The sequence below is a fragment of the Elephas maximus genome, chromosome 10, assembly GCF_024166365.1.
Source record: "Elephas maximus indicus isolate mEleMax1 chromosome 10, mEleMax1 primary haplotype, whole genome shotgun sequence".
Taxonomy (NCBI): Eukaryota; Metazoa; Chordata; class Mammalia; order Proboscidea; family Elephantidae; genus Elephas; species Elephas maximus.
This window is the reverse complement of record NC_064828.1, coordinates 88,909,784-88,929,510: the sequence shown is the minus strand read 5'-3', so window position 1 is coordinate 88,929,510 and position 19,727 is coordinate 88,909,784. Positions and strand designations below refer to the sequence as shown.

Here is a 19,727-nt window from a genome sequence, read left to right as displayed (position 1 = left end):
GGCATTCTGGAGATCTCCTACAAATCCCTCATTGAGAAGACAAGAAAACTACACCCAAAAAGGCCATATGAAATTTTTACTGGCGCATAATTAATGTGGCCCTAAGCAAGTTCTATAGGAACTCTGGTGGTGCAATGGTTAAAGCACTCAGCTGCCAACCAAAAGGTCAGTGGTTCAAACCCACCAGCCGCTCCGTGGGAGAAAGATTTGGGAGTCTGCTGCCATAAGATTTACAGCCTCGGAAACCCTGTGCGTCAGTTCTACTCTGTCCTGCAGGGTCACTATGAGTCGGGATCAACTTGACAGTAATGGATTTGGAAGCAAGTCGAGGACAAGAGTTTTGTAGAATGCCCTTTCACCAAGGTAAAGTTTCAAAATTACTGTTTAGGTAGTAAAAATAAAGTACTAGTTATTAACATCAAAAACAAATAAACTAAACCCACTGCCATTATGTCGATTCCTACACACGGTGACCCTACAGGACAGAACAGAACTACCCCACAGAGTTTCCAAAGCTGAAAATCTTTACAGAAGCAGACTGCCACATCTTTCTCCCATGGAGCAGCTGGTGGGTTCAAACCACCAACCTTTTGGTTAGTAGCTGAGCACTTCAACATATATCATCCTTATTCACAGTCCATGCTAAACTTTAGTAGTTTTAACATCAGCAAGAACATTTTTTGTATATTCACCCAGAATGTTATAATTATTTCATAAAGTTATAGAAATAACTACCTTCTCCCTATGTGAAAATAAGAATGTCTTATCAGCATCCCAAAACAGAGAGGCGTACACGAGGATTTTTGATGGTTCTAATAAAAATCAACTTCCCAGAAGTCCCAAAGTCCCATCCCTGACATGGTAACTCCCTGGACCAGTCTCAAAGTATGAATGACCTGAATAAGGATCATCTAAGGTACTTATGACAAATGCAGATTCCAGGGGCCAACTCAAGACCTATTTGATGTCTAGGAGCTCAGGAATCTGTAGTTGTAACAGTTCCCCAGGGGGCTCTTGTTGTTGTTGTCAGGTTCCGTCGAGTCAGTTCCAACTCATAGCGACCCTACAGAACAGAGTAGAACTGCCCTATAGGTTTCCAAGGAGCAACTGGTAGATTTGAACTGCCAACCTTTTTTAACCACTGCGCCACCAGGGCTCCTACGTGCCCTGAAGTTTAAGAACCTCTGTCACACACAACTATCATCTTCTCAGTGAGTCAATCCTACGATCACTAGAATCTTCCCATGAACACCGAGCCAGTGTCCTCAGACTGAGATCAAGATTACCTTGACGGCCTTCATCGTTGGTGAAGAGTCCGGTGTCACTGCTGCTACACACACTGCTAGTTTCACTGAAAAAGAGTAAAACACGAAAGAACACATCAGCTCCCGTGAAAACAAAGCACTATATGCTCTTCTTGTGGTTTTTCAATCAAAAGGTCCCCCCAAGCTTCCCTTAATTGCCCACTGGCCTATCAGCCAATCAGATATATAAATTTCCATGTAAAGCCACTGGAAGGAGTTTATTTTTTCCCCAAAACAAAAATGTAAGAGGAGAATTCTAAAACTGTTAAATATATTTCAAGGTATTTTTAAAATATTTAAAGTCATTTTGTTAGTTTAGGAATAGAAGGCTATTTATTGTAGCTCATAAATGTAATCTGAATCTGGTTTGGTACATTAAATACCACCACAAATTTACCAACGAACTTTATTCTTATATATTGCCAACTATCCGTTTCAAATAAAGCTATCAAATTTTAAGACATCTAGCATCTCTCTTTCTTTTCCCCTATTTAATAAACAGCAAATAAAATCCAAGAACAGAAAAAAAAATCCGTGACAAAACTTACATCTTCTAAATTTAATCCCTTCCTTGATATCAAGCAACATAACTCATTTTCAAAAGGAGACACTAAGGTTAAAAACAAATATATGAAAACAAACTTTATTTGAACTCTTTGAAATAAAACTTGTGCCCCACTGAATTCGGTCTAATCAGCTTCATTTTCTGCGCTCTTGCTCACAGATGATTCTGCCTCTTCTGACGCTGTTTTTCTTCCATCTTCACTGAATTTGATGCTTCTAGTTCAAAAAATTTCCTCTGTCCTTTACAATATGAGCTATTTCCTTGATTGGAGGTATGCCCTTCCGAGCTAGTCTTTTTTTTTTTTTTTAACCTCCTCTAGAAGATGGAGAAAGTCAAAGCAAAGAAGAAGCATTTTCGCCAGACTGCAGAAAGAACAGGCTTGGCAAAAATCCCGGTCTACATTCCTGGATCAAAAACTTGAAAATATTTTGTATTTTGCAACATTTCAAAAAATCTTGCCAACGCTAAATCTTAAAAATGCTGGTTAAATTAAGTAGCAATGCTTTCTTCATTTAAGCTTGCCTCTGAGTAACAGACTCAAGAGATTTGTTTGCCCCAGAGCCAATCAAATCTACCCTATTTCTTTATAGGTTCTTTCATTGTATTTTCTTCTGTACTTATAAATGGGAACCTTCTCAGGGATCACTGTAACAAATTTCTCACGAAGCCACCCTGCTGGGTTCAGATGAATCTAGAATTTTCAACTAGCTATGCAGTGAAATCCAGGAGATCTTCTCACCAAGTACTGCATTCTTCCTACTTCTGAGTCCAAGAACTCTGCCTACTGAGCTTAATGGTGTCATTTTTGTATTTTTAGTGAATTCGAAAGAACATGAATGGTCTAACTCAAGTCTTAACTACACAGTCTCTTATGACTTCATTATGTTCTCCTCATCTCTCCTCAAAGACAAAGCAGATTTTATATTTTTAAAACTTCTCTTGATATTAAAAAAAAAAAAAAATTTTTTTTTTTTTTTTTTTTTTTGATATTAAGGAGAGTTAAAAAGCGTACTACGTCACGGGGCAGATATTCCACTCCACCATCATGTTACAAAGGAGTCCTGATGATGCGACAGTTAAGCACCCTGCTGCTAATCCAAAGGTCAGCAGTTCGAACCCACCCAGTGGCTCCATGGGAGAAAGACTTGGCAATCTGCTCCTGTAAAAATTAAAGCCTAGAAAACCCTATGGGGCAGTTAACTCCGTCATGTTGGGATCACATGAATTGAATAGACGGCACCTAACAACAACAATCATGTTACGTATTCTGTTGGTTAGCAGAATCACAGTGAGATTTAGGGTTCAGCAAACCTCAGCCTATCACCTGTTTTTGAAGGGCCCACAAGCTAAGAATGGTCTGTACATTTTGAAATTGCTGAAAAAAAACTAAGAGAAAAAGAGTATTTTGTGACACATGGAAATGATATAAAATGCAAATTTCAGTGTCTATAAATAAAGTTCTATTGGAACACAGCCATACTCAGTCATTTACATATTGTTTATGGCTCCTTTCACACTACAAATACAGGGTTGAGTAGCTGGAACAAAATATATGGCCCACAAAGCCTAAAATATTTACTATCTAATCCTTTATAGAAAAATCGTGCCAACCTCTGCTCTACATGAGTTACAAGCTCCCCTCTGCAATGTCTATGGTCTCTCCTGTTTGAATATTTTCCAATTTAAAAAATTGAATTGTTGCTTTATCACAAAGCCTATCCTTTCTCCACTCATTTCCAGCCACCAATAAGCACTACAAGATACAGTGCTTGCTTGATCCGGTTTTGCATGGATTCAATTCTCTTCTCATATTCTACGTAAAAGGGGTAAACTCAAAGAATGTCTGCTGGATCAATAAAGATGCTGGTAACCTCTAAACCTCTTGTTGCTATATATTTTCTGTCTGCAGCATTTCAGGAGAATCACTATTCCTGACAGAGCTCAGATACAACTTTTCTAAGACTTTCCTATATACAGTTAATTGTAGTAATGGCAAAAATGCCATAGAAATAGCATTCGGATTTTAAGACTATGGTCAAGGGAGACATGTATTTTCCTCATTAAAAAAAAAAAAAATGAAGTGCTATCATTCTACCAGTGTCTGGAAATGATATTTCATCTAATGGCTTTGCTATTTCTATTAATTCCCGCAGAATGACTTGCATTAGAAATCTAATCATATGTAAGAAATTGTTAGCGATTTGCTGAAGAGGAAGAAAGCTGCTGATGTAGTTTCATGGCATTATTGCACACAAACACTACGATACAGCACGCAGAAACGCAGTCACAGCTATCAGGTAGATGCACATATTTCCCCTTCCAAGTTTCAAGCCAACATTCTCAGCACTCACTCACTGCTCAGAGACTGTTAAAAAAAAAAAAAAATCAGATCAGCAGGATTTTAACAAAGATTTTATTATTTTAATAAAATGTTAATTTAACTAATGCACTTTAATATTCTGCTAAAAAAAAAGTTGCTAACTTTCAATAAAGACAATTTGCTTTTAGCACCTTTGCTAAGTTAAAAGATGCCAGGCTCCTACATTTTTCCTATGACAAAGACCTTCAAATATGTTCATAACTTTTCTGCTATGAGCTTTTTCACTAGTCAAGGATAAAAATTATTTTTATAAGAAAAAAATGTGATCCCATCTCTAGTGTCCACTCCACTCGTAGTCCTCTGAAGCTTAGTCAGGAGACAGAAACCCAGTCTTTACTAATCTTTAGATAAAAGTAGTAAGACAAAGCCCACAAAGAAGGGCAATAAAGGCTTGTCTTTCCCTAAAATGGCAGCAATTTCTCGAGGCATCGATGCCCCTTGTTCTGCCTTGGGAGCTGTTCTGCACCCCCTCTTCTCCTATAGTATAACCTATAAAAAGTTTACACATAAAATTATTTCTAGAATATTTCTAAAATAGTTCAGAGAGGAGCTATATTAACCTTACAAGTAATAGTCATCACTCAAAAATTTCAATCCCAAGTTGGGGGAATAAAGCATCTCTATTTTTTTTAACAGGAAAAGGAGGAGAGAATTTCCCCCAAACCTTCACTCATTAATCCATTGGCAAGCATTTGTTATGCACTTACCATATACCAGACACTGCTATAACCAACACTAAAACTAACAAAGAAACATGTCAATTTAAATGCATTCATTTGATATGTGTCCAATGGCCTTCATGAAAAACCTCCTTTGCCATGAGACCAGAGGAACTGGATGCTGCCCAGCTACCATTACCGAACATTTTGACCAAAGATTCTATAGAAGGATCATGACTCAAAGGGAGAAAATGTAGAACAAAATTTCAAGTTCTCATAGAATCCAGACCTTCTGGAGCCATTGAGGCTAGATGACCTTCCCAAAATTATTAAAAAATACCTTGAACTGACACAATCCCTAAAGTCATCTTTGAACCAAATAATAATTTAGCCTAATAAGAAAAAAAAAGTCTGCATTAAGCATTTTACTCTTTTAAATAATGTACGTGGTCAAATTGACAAAGCAACTTGAAAGGATAGATGAGCAGCTTAGGGGGCAGTGAGTTTGTGTGAATGACGGTGAAATCATCTGCAAAATGTCGTTGAGAAAGGCGGCACAAGTCGAAGAATGTGACCAATGTCACTGAATTGCGTATGTAAAACTGCTGAAGTGGTGTAAGTTTTGTTGTGTATATTTTCACCAAATAAAAAAACAGAGAAAGATTTGAAAAATAAATATGTACATTCATTTTATAAATAATTACTAGTCTGGACTGTGGGAGGAGAAGGGTATGAAGAGATAAAGAGAATATTTTCCAAGGAAGAATATATTGCAATTAATAAAGGTTTGAGCAAGCCCAGCGTTATGGATTGAATTGTGTCCCCCCAAAAATATGTGCTGGAATCTAACTGCTATACCTGTGGATGTAATCCTATTTGGGAATAAGGTTTTCTCTGTTAAGAGGCCATATCAATATAGGGTGTGTCTTAAACCTACTCACTTCTGAGATATAAAATGAGCAGATTAGGCACAGAGAGGCAAATATAAATGGAGAGGAAGATACATGCCACGTGGAGACTGCCAAAGAATCAAGGAATGCTGGGTCTACAGAAAATAAGAGGGATCTTCCCCCCAAGACCACACGGAGTGAGCCTTCTCCTCCTGCCAGTACCCTGAATTTGGACTTCTAGCCTCCTAAACTGTGAGCAATAAATATCTGTTTGTTAGAGCCATCCACTTGTGGTATTTCTGTTACAGCAGCATTAGATAACTAAGACAACTAGAATTTAACCCGTATTATAAAAAACTGAGGAAATCATCCATTTTAGAAGCCAGAAAATGTCTTTAAAAAAAAAAAAAGTCAAATTAAAGTTGAAATGATAGTCATACATCATACTTCTCTACCATGCCTTCCACTCAAAATTGTTCCTGTACTTTATTCAGCAGCCATTACCACCATACAATACAAACAAAATTAAAGCCTGGATTCTGGACCCCAAACTGTCCTACCTAATTATTATAATACTGTTAGAAAAGCAACTGAACCACATCCAACTGAGATCACAGAAGTGTAAAAAAAGTTAGCCTAACCAGCAGTCTAGATTCTTCCACCACACCCAACGATTTATCATGAAGTTTTTCAAACATTCACAAAAGTTAAAAAGTTAGTTAACACCAGGAACTCCATCACCTGGAATCTGAAATTAACATTTTACTTTATTCGCTTGATCACTTATCGATCCATTTAACCCTTCTGCCACAGCTCTTTTGCAAAGAGGCACTCACAGTAGACCAGCTGATTTGGTACGGCATCCACTTTCAGAGACGTAGATTATCATCGGGCATCATGCCTAATAAAACACTATCGATACCACCTATCCATTTAAACAAGGAGCCCTGGTGGTGCAACGGTTAAGTGTTTGGCTGCTAACCATTAATCAGTTATACCTGCTCTACCCCCACCCACAATATGGAATGCAAAAATATTACCAGAATCTGTCTACATGGAGGTCTCTTTCCATCAGTATTCCCCTTAATCGTTGCACTCAATTTTTTCAACTTGGGAACACTTTTTCTCTTCAGTTTTTTTTTTTTTTTTTAATTATTCTTCTGTTCCAACTGCTTTGGTTTCTTCCTCAGGAGTATTTCTTTACATGCTTATAGACTAGGCCTGTTCTCTGCCCTCCAAATCAATCATCTCTCATTTTTGGCTCCTCCCTCTGCATTTTGGGAAGGCTTCCAAAGCCTTCTGCATTATCAACTCAGTTTTCTGCACTATAAACTGTCCTTCATGTCAATATTGTGATTACATTTCTCATTTCCCTACAATTCTTCCTCCCATACTATTTTTTTTTTTTTTTCAAATAGCCGTCTTTCTCTCCTTATGACTTCTTGCTCTTGTTTCAAAGTGATTATGTCTTCTTAGATCCTGATGAAGATTTTCTAAAATGTTCTCTGGTTCCTAGTGGCAATCATTTTCAAAGATTTGTTCTTCCTCTGAACTTTCAGAATGATGTTCCCTTTCTCTTATTCCGCAAAACTTGTTCCAAGTCCTCTTGTTGAGAACTGGTTTACTCCAAAGTAGTTTAGAATGTTCGCATCAGAAAGAGTGTACACATTACCCTTGGTCCCATTCTCTAGCCCCCTGGTCATGGTAGCATACCCTTCTCATTTCTACAACTGGCCAGAAGCATATGCACAGTCGCTAGCCTAATCCCCAGTGTCACTGGTAGGCTTTTATCTAGGACACCTACGCTCGACTGAGACAAGATCTTCTCCTTACCTTCACTGCCTGATTCTGACACCATTCCAGGAGTTTGCAGTAAATGATGACTTATAAAATCCTGAGATCTCCAGGATGCACTATTAAGAGAACTTTTTCCTTCTCCGCCCATGCCAGAAGTACTTTATACTTGGAAACTATACTTCCCAGAACTCAATACTGTGACTGCTTTCTGCCTCCAAACACAAAAACACACAGAAAACCCTAAGGCTCCCCCATCCAAGTGTTTTCTAATAGAAATTAGAAATAGAAACTTAAAGATATTGATTGGGAAATGAAGGATGGAACTCCACCATCTCAAACTGCCTTAATTTTCTGATTCAAACAGATATTGCATTTCTGAACCAAGGGAAGACTAGAAAAGTGATGAAGGGTCTTGCTATCTACCTTAGGGCAGGCACAGCACAGATGCGTGGACCTCCATTGCATTCTCTGGTCCAGTTCTACCAGCCTTGTAGTTTGAGGAAACCTTGGCTAGTTTCTGATGATGTGAGTCTGCATTATTTTATGTCTTTGTAAATACTTTCACAGGCAGTCAAGGCTATTTAGTAGATGCCTTTTTAAATAAGAAGCTACAATGAAGGGAGGTGGGTTGTGACAGGAAAGGAATCGCAGAATCTCAGTGTTTGTTGCAAGGCACCTTAGCAGTCACTCAATTCAATCTTCTCAAGTCTACAATAACCCAGTAAGTGGTCACCAAACCCATGCTTGAATGCCTCCAGTGATCTTGAACTTAGTACTTGGTGAAACAATTCACTCAATTCTTATAAAGTTCTAACTTTTAGAATATTGTTTCAACATTTAATGTTCTGTAATTTCTATTCATGAGTCCTAGATCCCTTCTCTCGAGCCACACAGGATAATTCTAACATTTCTTTCAAGAGACAGAATCTTTCGAGAGGCCAAACCAAAACCAAACCCACTGCCTTCAAGTGGATTCCAACTCATAGAGACCCCATGTGTGACAGAGTAGAACTGAGTTCCACAGGGTCTTCTTGGCTGTAATCTTTATGGAAGCAGATCACCGGGCCTTTTTTCCGGTGCAATTGAACCCCCAATGTTTTGGTTAGTAGTCAAGCACAAACCTTTTGCACCACCCTGGGACCTTTTTCAAGAGCCAGACCTTCAAATACAATAGTATCAAATCCACCTCCCAAGTTGTCTTTTTCAGTCAATCCTAAAGATATACTAGCAGAACTTTACATAAATCTATATAAGCACACTGTGCTAGCTACTGAGTACTCTCAGATGCAACACGACCATTTGCAACAACTGTAAATACACTCTTGGTCAGCATCCCCCTTCACAGAATAGAAAACAGGACATCCCAAACCTACCACATATATTCTTTTCCACAGCTCCAGTAAACCCTGATTAATGACCTCCACTTGCAAAGGAGGCTACTTACCTTAACCATGAAATAATGAATGCTATTGATCCAACAAGCTACTGCTATAGAGTGTTATTGATCACCCAATCTTTGGTTAAAATGGTCCTCATTTAGCAATTTCACTGTCGCAAATACCTGGAGCAAAGCACACTCATAATTAAAGAGTTTGGGGGAGTTAAAGTGAGAAGTGATGGACAGAGATCCCAGCTTTCTCCCATTTATTCTTGCTTCTGAGCTATTGTTTGTGTCAGAAGAGATATTGATTTTCTATAAAAATAAGAAAACAAGAGGCACCAAGGGGCTGCAGAAGGTCAGCTTGGGCTGGAGAAGGAGGGGGGAGGCTTAGCACTCTATCTCTGTCACTTGCCTTCCAGGAGAAGGGAATATTTTCTTTCCTGTGAGATTGGCCTCTAATACATCACTTGAGGGAGGCCTCTGGTTGCGACTTCAGGCCATCACCAAACCAATTCACTTACGACAGAAAAAGAAGCTAAACTATATTCAAGGGGAAGAAACGAATGATGTATTAGTGCAGAACAGAGCAAAATTAGCCTATGAATCGCTGAATTAATAGCTGCTATTTTTTTTTATACAGACAATCTGAATAAAAATAAGTAGAAAATAATTTTACAAAAGAGTTGTTTCATTTTAGAATATTCAAACACGTATCACAGAAAAATATTAAAACTATAGTTTGCTCTTTATGCAGGCATAAGAAAAAAAAACTATTTACATCACAATCGCCTTCAGTTCCCCAGGACTCTTGAGGGACTGGTTGATGAAGAATTGAAGGAAGAACAGAAATAGAAAAACAAAAAGAATTATTGCTTAAGCTTAAAACTACATGTTTAATTAACAAAATAAATTTGAGGAAACTGGAAATAAAGCTCTGACTGAGATATAAACCAAAAACACAAACCCACTGCTGTCGAGTCGATTCTGACTCATGGCGACCCTATAGTACAGAGTAGAACTGCCCCATAGAGTTTCTGAGGAGCACCTGGCGGATTCGAACTGCTGACCCTTTGGTTGGCAGCCGTGGCACTTAACCACTACGCCACCAGGGTTTCCAAATTGAGATATACATATTCTAACCTGAAACATCTAATACATGCTTTTAAAAAGAACTCTATTCCTTGACTAGACTTAGCTAAGCTTAACAATCGACTACACCTTAATATTTTCACAAGCTGGATCATATACTCTGACAACTTTTACTATTGCTGATAAAAAAGGTCTATTCTGTGGCACATCCAAGTAGATTTAAGAAAGAATAACAAGAGAATTCTTGAAAATATTTCTTTTAATGCAGAAAAAAAGGTAGGGAAAAAAATCAGAAAATTTTGACAGAATCAATAACTATTATCTAATTTAATGCTAGCCTCATTTATAAGGAGAGCTTAATAATAGATAGTAGCTTGAAAATTAAAAGATTTTCTTTCTACTTTATTGTTGAGGAGAAGCTGAATATAACATGCAGTCAAAGAATAAGAATGACCTCCCCTTTCCCCATAGGGTGGATTTAGAGGGGGGAAAAATTTTTTTGTGAATCTACATAAATCAAGGTGAATTTAGGACTCCTAAATAATCAGATGGATTCTAACAAAGAATTTTCTCATTCTACATCTGATACTTCTCCACCCATTATTCCCTCATAACTGCAAGGACTCTGGAATTCACATTCCCAAAAGAACTCTGAAGTTATGAAACAGGACCAAGACAGCCCAAACTGCAGAAGGTCTCCTCAATTTGAAAAGAGTAAGAATATCATCAGCATTCCCGCCTACTTCGATTTATCCAGGTCCTGGGTACCTAGAGTTTATATTATCACATCCTGACTAATGTACAATAGACGCATTCAGGAAAAAGTGCCTCCCTCCTAGAACACAGGATTGCATTTGGAGTCATACTTGGGCTGTTATCTTGGAGTAGATAAAGAGTCTCTCTCTCACACACGATTATGCCACAGTTTAACAAGAAATACTGGGCAAGAAACACATACAAGCTATCGTGCCAAAAAGCTATTTTTAAATATGCCATTCTCCATAGTAAGAAGATTAGTATTTCTGGATATACGTATGCTGGATATAAAAACAAACTCGAGTGCCTCAAGAGAGGGTTTCAATATTGTGAAAAGCTACAAAAAGTTGAGTAAGCATGTTTTGTTTCACTAAAAATAGCATGATGAAGAAAAAATACATTTGGAATCCCAGATGATACCATGAAACCTGCAAGAGCCAGAACTCAACAGGACTGCCTTGTTTTTTCAGGTCTCACAAGTTTTCCACCTTGGATAGGGTGCAGTCTTACCACTTATCTATCACCCGTTTTAGTGGAAACTATTTGAGTTTTCCTTCTCTGACAGGTTTCTACTTTACACAGGTTCCAGCTTTCACAGGTTTTACTGTATGTAAAAATTAACTCAATAGGCACTAGAATATATATTAAGTGGAAAATTAGGAAAACCAAATATGAGCTTACCTATATTTTTGCAGACTGGGCTATATAGTTTAGCAAGAAAAATAAAAACGCTGGGTTGAAAACCGCCCATGACAGGGACAAGCATACAGACCTAAACAGCTTTTCCTGTTATTGACACAACCTCAACTCAGAGTGCCTAAGATTTATGTCTTTGTTTTTAAGACAAACTTCAGTAGAACCAAAGTTCTAAGAGAGGTCATACTTTCTGCAGTTGTAAAAGTTAAGATGAGACAGAAAAAGGGTTATGGAAAAGGCAAAAAAAAAAAGGTGAATTTAAAAGGCAAAATTGAAGGGCAAAGCATGGTGTTAAGTATGAGCTTTGGAACCAGATATGAGTCCCAGTTTCGCCACTGGGTGACCTTGGGCAGTTTATCTAAACACTCGCCCTCAGTTTCCTCTTCTGTAAAATACAAATAGTGGAGTCATGAACATAAAATAAGAATGTACATTAAGCAGTTAGTACAGTGCGTAATACACAGTGATAATAAATATTAACTAATACAGGTAAAGAGCCTGGTGGCACAGTGGTTAAGAGAGAGGCTGCTAACCAAAAGGTCAGCAGTTCGACTCCACTTGGAAACCCTATGGGACAGTTCTACTCTGTCCTATAAGGCCGCTATGAGTCGGAATCGACTGGATGTCAAGTGGTTTTGGTTTTGGTGATACAGGTAGTCCCTGACTTAGGACGTATTTGAGTTACTACGAACCGCATTTACCACCATGTATTTTATTTTGTTTTTAAACATCTCAGCCTTAGTATGTGCTACATACAACGTCGCAGTGCAGTTTGCTGATGGTATCACTCTCAGAGGTTCGCAGAAGTTCACTCGCAGATGTTCCATGTTATGATTTATAAAGATACTGATAATAAAAGGCAACAATAATGAAAACTTAAAAAAAAAATGAGGTATTAGACTTACATCAGAACCAATTTACGACAGAGTCATCGGAATGGAACTTGGTTCTAGCTCAGGGACTAGCTGTACAGTAAAACCTATGAAAGCCGTAACTTGTATAAGGCGAAACTTGTCAGAGAAGAAAAAAATCAAAATATTTTCCACTAACAGAGAGTGATCAAAAAGCAGTAAGCCTGCACCCTGTTAAAGGTGGAAAACTTGTCAGGCCCGGAAAAACAAGGCAGTCCTGCTGAGCTCTGGCTCTCACAGCTTTCACCGTATTAACGATAACAGAATACAATGGTTCTCAACTAGGAGAACTCAACTTATCTAGGGAGCAGTCATGAGGGTGTCTGGATTGATACAAGGGCGGGGGGCAGTGTAGAGACGCAATGCGTGGGAGAATCCCTCAGCACAAAGAACTACCTCACCCAAAACACCAATAGCACCCTCGGTGAGAAACATATCATAGGTTCATACTAACAATAATATGGAAGTCTCAACTGAGAGTACCAATGTTCCCAGTACTACAATAGTTACCAAAAATTACACTGACATTTTAAACATGCACCCATTAGACAGTTTTTCAAGCTCAATCACTCTGGTATAACACTAATGGGACTCGGCACTGTTCTTTTCGAAGCCCACCATGGGCTCTGACAACTTGACTGTCAGCCATAAAATAGAAACTCAATACAGTCAAATTATATGTAGCAGAAAACAGAATTACAGCACAAAAGTATCTAAGTATCCTTCATGGGGAAAGGCAGCTCAGCGGGAGTTTTTACAAACTCCGTATGCCTAGCACCAGCATTTTCTCTCTCACACACATACATACACACCAGCTTCTGCTGACACCCTGGTTTTAAAGAACAATATTTATGCATGGACTGCATGGTAAAACTCAAATAGCAGCAAGTTATTTTTAAAATAAAATTCCTGGTTATGCATTTGAGGTACACATTTCAAGCTATTTCTAGAAACAAACATGTTTCTATTACATACAGCCTTCTTGACACAGGGGAAGAAACGCACTGGTAGCACTTTAAAAACGAGAGATAAACAAGCTGATTGCTGAAAGGAGGACTACAAAGGCAGTATTATGGTGGTGGCTCTGAAAGGAAGTTGGGCTCATCAAGACTGTGGGTTAGTCTTTAGGTAAATTTAACTGGGAAAATCTTTGACTTAGTAAGGGAGATCTCACCATTCTGACATGTTCTCATCAGAGCCCTGTTTTTGTTCATCCGCTTCACACTCCATCCTTTCTTTCCTTCCTGTTTTGCTTAGGAAAGTCCTGTTTTCTGCTGATTCACATAACCCATGGCCTGATGAGGTCCAGGGAGTATTCTCCTTCCAGCGAGACAGACGCTGCTTCTTAGCAGACTTGAACCTGCAGCCCCTCTCATAGCTCCAATCTGACACCTTGAGCTTCTGCTGAAGGCTGGCAGCCACCTCAGACGTCACTCGCTTCACCTTCCGCCGACGCCTGAGTGGTCGACAAGGTGCGTTTTCTGTAAAGGAGTCAGATTCATGCCAGGAATGTTGCTTACTCTTAACAATGGTATTGAGAGCGGGGTGCCGTTTGGCTACCATGGTGTCATCAGAGTCACTAAAATTGGTGACTGGAGCCATTTCTCGACAGTCCTTAATGGCCTCATCCAGACTTGACTCCGAGGCTTCACTGTAGCAGCAGGTGTGCTCGGCCTGGTGAGTGAAGTCTGAACGGCGCTTCCGGCCTCTCCGTTTCCGAAGCTGCCGCCTCTGCTGCCGAGGGCTCAGAGCCATCTCCTCCCACAGCTCACCAAGCTTATTCTGCTCAGATGTCTGCTCCAAGGCTGAGGCCAAGTCATGTACCAGCTCATCCATGAGGCCACATCTGCCAAAAGGAAATTCAAAGAAAAGAAAAGCCTGAATAGGATCTGATGGTTTAGAATAATTTTATAAAACAGGTTATAACACTGCAGAGTCCACCCGGTCTATAGAAAATAAAGTTGCCTTTCATCCAGCCACACTTACACTCTGTTCCTGCCACCCATGCTCCCCTAAGCCACTAAAAATAGGCATCTGACCCTTGTGAAATGCCTGAAGTCAACATGTTCTCAACCACAAAAATGCAAACACCCACCAGGTGACAACCAGAATATTAGCAAAAACAAGCAAACTCAGGGGAATAGGTCTTTCCCTTTTTCTCCAATAAAACTTTCATCTGAATTACATGATAATGAGATTCAAAAAGATCCGAGACTAACTCATCAGAGGAGTACAAAAACACACAACTTCAAAACCAGGGTAGGGGTCAGGTACCACAGGGTAGGCCCAGTCTCAACATGACAGTGAGAATGGCTGGAGAACTGATTGTTCTGTGGTCTGGGGTCACTGGTGAGAATCTAGGTGGTGAGGAACAAAAAGACAATTTAGTGACATACTCTAAGGAAGACTGCTTGCAGTTTTAGTGATCCAAGACTGTCGTGACTTTGCAGTGATCCAAGACTTTGTACTCAGAATGGAAAAAAGAGACTAAGTTTACATCCATTTAGTCTGGACTATCACCTGGCAGCTAGCTACCAGGTATAGCACCTTATAGACTATGTCATGAATTTTGTTGTCCAGGCTACCACCTGGCAGCTAGCTACCAGGTATAGTACCTTATAGAATATGTCATGTATTTTGTCATAATTAACAACTTTTAAGCTCCTCTTCCCATCTTTCAAAAAATAAATTAAATAGCCACCCCAATTAAATGCTTTAGTGCCACACAACTACGGAAACACGGGAAATTACCGAGGATAGAATGACAGGGATAGGGTGCAGCTTCTAAGATTTCCTACTCATTCTCATCAAACCATCATGCTTCAGGGGTCACTTCAGATTCAAACCTTCAAAGGATAAGAGTAGCATGAGCAATTTTCAAAATTCCCTTTTAATGGGAAATGTCTAACATAATTTGTCCAACATCTAATTATAATACATATTAAATTATCGTTTTTTCCCTAGCTCTCCTTAAGCCCAAACCATTTCAGGAGCATAATTAGAGCTTAAAACCTTGTGTGGCGCCACTCTCTGACCATATTTCCGTTCACGCAGTTTACATTTTGCAGAGGGCTTTCTAAGACCTATTTTCATGCTGTCCCTCTGCCAACGAATTCAAAGGCTGGCTTATCTGCCACATCTGTGGAAGCAATGAGAACATCGAGTTCCAAAACCACCCGAAACATAACTTCTCAAAATGTCAAAAGTCACACACACTAAAAGACTTCATCCCCTTAAGTAATAGGAAGCGGTTTAGAATGCCATGACTGGTATTTGAGAGACAACTGACCTTAAAACCCAAATGAGCTAAACAAATCTAAATCTACTTCCCCAATAAAGAACTACTACCTTAAAAACTCGGGCAGAACCGTACAAACTTTAACGTGGACCAAAGTTATCCGAACAACTTCTAATTGAATGCCTGTTCAGAATCCTCTCCTGACTCAAAAGCTGCAATGCAAACAGCCGATGACCGAGGAGAAGCCTGAGGCTCCCACGCTTCCAGTCTCGGTGCAGACTCCAAGCGGACCTCCCGGGTCCTGGCAGCCCCCGGGGGGAGAGGTAAGCCTGTCTGAGTCACGCGCAGGAAGGAAGAGGAAGCTGGTGGACACCAAGTGACAAGAGAGGCAGACGCAGGGTGAAGGGGAGGTGGGGAAGCAGGCAGCAACTTCTCATCTGGGCTCAATCACAAGGGGCAGAGGTCAGCCCTTCTAGGTCAGAAACCGCCAACAGGCAAGTTCTGGGGGCTGAACTCCCTCCCTGTTCGGGGATGGCAACATGGCCACATATGTGAGGAAAAGCGGGTTTGGGGGGCTCTCACCCACGCCCTGACCCGTCCTCGTGGGACAGGGCGACCACGGCTCGGGACACCAAGCCCTCACGCTGTCGCCGGCCCGAAAGAGGTAGAATACAGAGAGAAGAGGGGACTGTCACCCCAGAGACGGCCCTATCATTCCGGGATGGGGGCAATGGGCCCTGCAATGCAAGGCCCCGCCACCACCGCCCCTCCCGCCGGCCGTCGCAGTCCCCTGGCGCCCCTAGCCGCTCAGCCCCTAGCCGCCCCGGCGGCCCGGAGGCCTGATCCCCGCTGGTACCAGTCCTCTGAATCCCGACCCGCTCATCCCACTCCTCCCCCTCACCGGCTGCCGCAACCGCCTCTTCAGGCCGCCGCTTTTTGCGCCGAGTCTGCCCGCCGGGGTTTCCCTCTCTGATCTCATTTCCGGTGTGGGCCGGAGGGGTGGAGCGGTATCCCAGTGGGAGGGGTTGAGGTGCACGAGAAGAACCGCCCCCGGGGCAGCGCTTCCGCCCTGCGGTCACGCCCACTTCCGCCCCTCTAGGGGCGGAGCCGTAGGAAGTCCGGGAGCTACGCGAAGGGGCTTGGACGCGCGGCGATAGGGGAGAGCAGTGCGAGGTGCTTCTCCTGGGTTAAGGTGTTACTCCGAGGAAAGACTTCAGCGAGCTAGTCGCGTCTTTCTTGGAGGCGTCAGGAAATTGGGTGTTAGGGAGGAGCATCGGCCTCGCCCTTGCTTGCTGGCCTACTTTTATAAAGGCTGTGTAAAGTTGGGGGAAATGGAGCTTCTCATTCTTAACCGTGAGAGTTGGTACAACCTATGGCAAGGATACCTTTGCATTAAAGTTACACATGCCTTGAAGAGCAAAAATAGAGTAGAAATAACCGTTAGTACATAGTGATATAAAAAAATGATTGATTGGATAAATATATGGGGGAGAAGAGACACATTTCCTGTGCAGCATTATAAATAATTTATACCGATAATTAACATAACTCCCAGCTCCTTAAGTTGGGCTGTGCACTGTGACTTCTTTCCAAAGGGTACTGTATGAAAAGAGGCCAAAAAAAGTACGTAATTTTACAGTAAAGTCGCAAACACAACCTCAACCAGGTAGGTGATCAAGGTCAACATCAACAGTGATAAGTCATGTTCATAGTATACAGCCTTGATATGATGTGATGAGAATGGCACCGCCCAGAGGAGTCTAAGGAGACACGACAGATAAATGTGGCTTCTTGAATGGGATCCTGGAACAGAAAAAGAATATTGGGTAAAAACTAAGGAAATATGTGTAAAGAATGGACTTCAGTTAATAATTACATATCAATATTGGTTGGTTAATTGTGACAAGTGTAATATACTAATGTAAGATGTTAATAGTAAAGAGAACTGTGCAGTATCTTTGCAATTTTTCTATAAATCTAAAACTATCCTAAAATTTAAAAAGTAGAAAATACACATGTTTCTTGATCCAGCAATTCTGCTTCTAGGAATTTTATTCTGAGGAAGAATTAGAAATGGGCACAAAAGTGTTAAATGTGAGTAGATTCATCTCTGCAGTGTTGTAGGGGAGGAGGGTGAAAGATAAAGCTACAACAAGAGCTAGTTAACTAAATTATGAGCTGGAATACCTTGCAGTCTTTTAAAATTGATGCTGTGGAAGAATATTTGATGCCATGAAAAGTCATTGATTTAGGATGGTGTACATTTCTGTATGACTGTTATACTTCAGTAAAAAAGTTACTCTAAAAACACAGAGATTGATCCTATTCATGTTTAAAGGAAATTAAATCTACACTTAACATAGGAACATGACCAGGATGATACACTACACACTTTTCAAAATAGTTCCATTGTAGATGATTTTATCTCCTACCTGTTGTTTTTATGGATTTTTAGAATTTTCTATAGGTGAAACTTATTGTGTAAGGAGTTAAGGGAGGAGACAAAGATGACTGTGGTTTCAAGCCAGGATGGCTAAGAGAAAGGCTGGTGCCATTTGCCCAGCTAAAGAAGTCAAAAAGAAAAACAGGTTTGATGGAGAGACGATCCATTCCATGTTGGACATGCTAAATTTGTGACTCCCACAGATAGATGGAAATGTCCAACAGATGTCCACAGCCCTTGGCCCTCTTTTCTACTTAAGTTCTTTCTAGCAAAGCACATGAGCTCCTGGGTTGTCAGTTGCCTCCATGAGCACTGAAAGCTCCCAAATTTCTTGAAATCCAGATTTTTTTTTCAATTTTCTCCTAGATATCTCTTCACTTGCTTACTCCACAAGCATCTCCAATTTAAGATATCAAAACAAAGGTTAGTTTTGTCCCCAGTCCCTACCAAATCTGCCCCTTCTCCAGTGATCGCTGTTTAGAAGATGTCACCACCACCATGCAGTCACCCAAGAAAGAAGCTTCAAAGCCATTTTTAGTTCCTGCTTCCTCCTTATACCCTTCTTCTAGTTAAATGCCAACCCTCATGGATTCTACTGACACAGTAGTTTTGCATCCATACTCTCACCTTTGTTTTCGTTCTGCCAGTGGCCTCATCTGGGCTGGCAGCCACTTTTCTGGATGATGCAGCAACCTCCTTACTGGTCTTCCCACTTCCAGTCTTTTCCCCAAACAAGCCATTCTCTGCATTGGCAACAGGGTGAACTTCCTTAAACACAATTTGGATCACGCCACCTCATCCTTTTTTTTTTTTTTTTGTCCTTTAGATGAAGGTCTGCAGAGCAAAGTAGTTTCTCATTGAACAATATACATACTGTTTTATGACATTGGTTGCCAACCCTGTGACAACCGTGACAACACTCTCCCCTTCTTAATCTTTGGTTCCCCATTACCAGCTTTCCTGTCACCTCCTGCCTTCTTGTCCTTGCCCCTGGCTGGTGTGTGCATTTAGTCTCGTTTTGTTTTGTGGGTCTGTCTGATCTTTGGCTGAAGGGTGAACCTCAGGAGTGACTTCAGTACTGAGTTAAAAGGGTGCACCTCATCCATTTTTCATTACATCTTGCTGCATGCTTGATCCACAAGAGACCACTTGCTGTGTCTAGAAATCCCCTGAGATTTTTGGTCATTTAAAGACCCAATGCCAATGTCACCTCCATGAAGACTGCCCCTCTCTTATACATTCTCTGGCTCTCCCTTTGGATTCTGTCATTTTCCAGCACTTTTATTAGAGTACTTTCTTCATTCATCCTTAAATTAGAAACAATTAGATGTGAGTTTGCCTCCCCAACTAAATCACTCATCAGCAATGTTTACTGAGTGCCTGCAACATACCTGGCCCTGTACAAAGCTCTGGAGATACAGCTTGTGAGAACAGAAATGAAGACAACTCCACTGTCCAAGAAACCCTGTCTTATTCATCATGTTCTCACAAGACTCTCTCACAGTAAGTGTCCAATAACTATTGTTAATTAAAAAATAAATATTTGTTTACTAAATGCTGGAACAGACATTAGAAGTGCTTGTCTCAATCTCAAGAAAAATTTAAACTGAAGGTGTAC

The 19,727-nt window shown here is 40.5% G+C and overlaps 1 protein-coding gene across 6 annotated transcripts in view; it reads right to left on the bottom strand.

Annotated features, from left to right (window-relative positions):
- The window catches only part of GPATCH2L (G-patch domain containing 2 like), a 60,349-nt gene extending 43,699 nt beyond the window's left edge, over window positions 1-16,650 (bottom strand). For all 6 annotated transcript variants that reach the window (XM_049897882.1, XM_049897880.1, XM_049897881.1 and 3 more), the window contains exons 1-3: window positions 16,568-16,650; window positions 13,603-14,274; window positions 1,287-1,351 (exon numbers count right to left, since the gene is read on the bottom strand). In XM_049897882.1, the coding sequence (XP_049753839.1) occupies window positions 1,287-1,351; window positions 13,603-14,264 (727 nt within the window). In that variant the 5' untranslated portion in view covers window positions 14,265-14,274; window positions 16,568-16,650. The remainder of the gene's footprint in view (window positions 1-1,286; window positions 1,352-13,602; window positions 14,275-16,567) is intronic.
- Window positions 16,651-19,727: the final 3,077 nt, after the last annotated feature.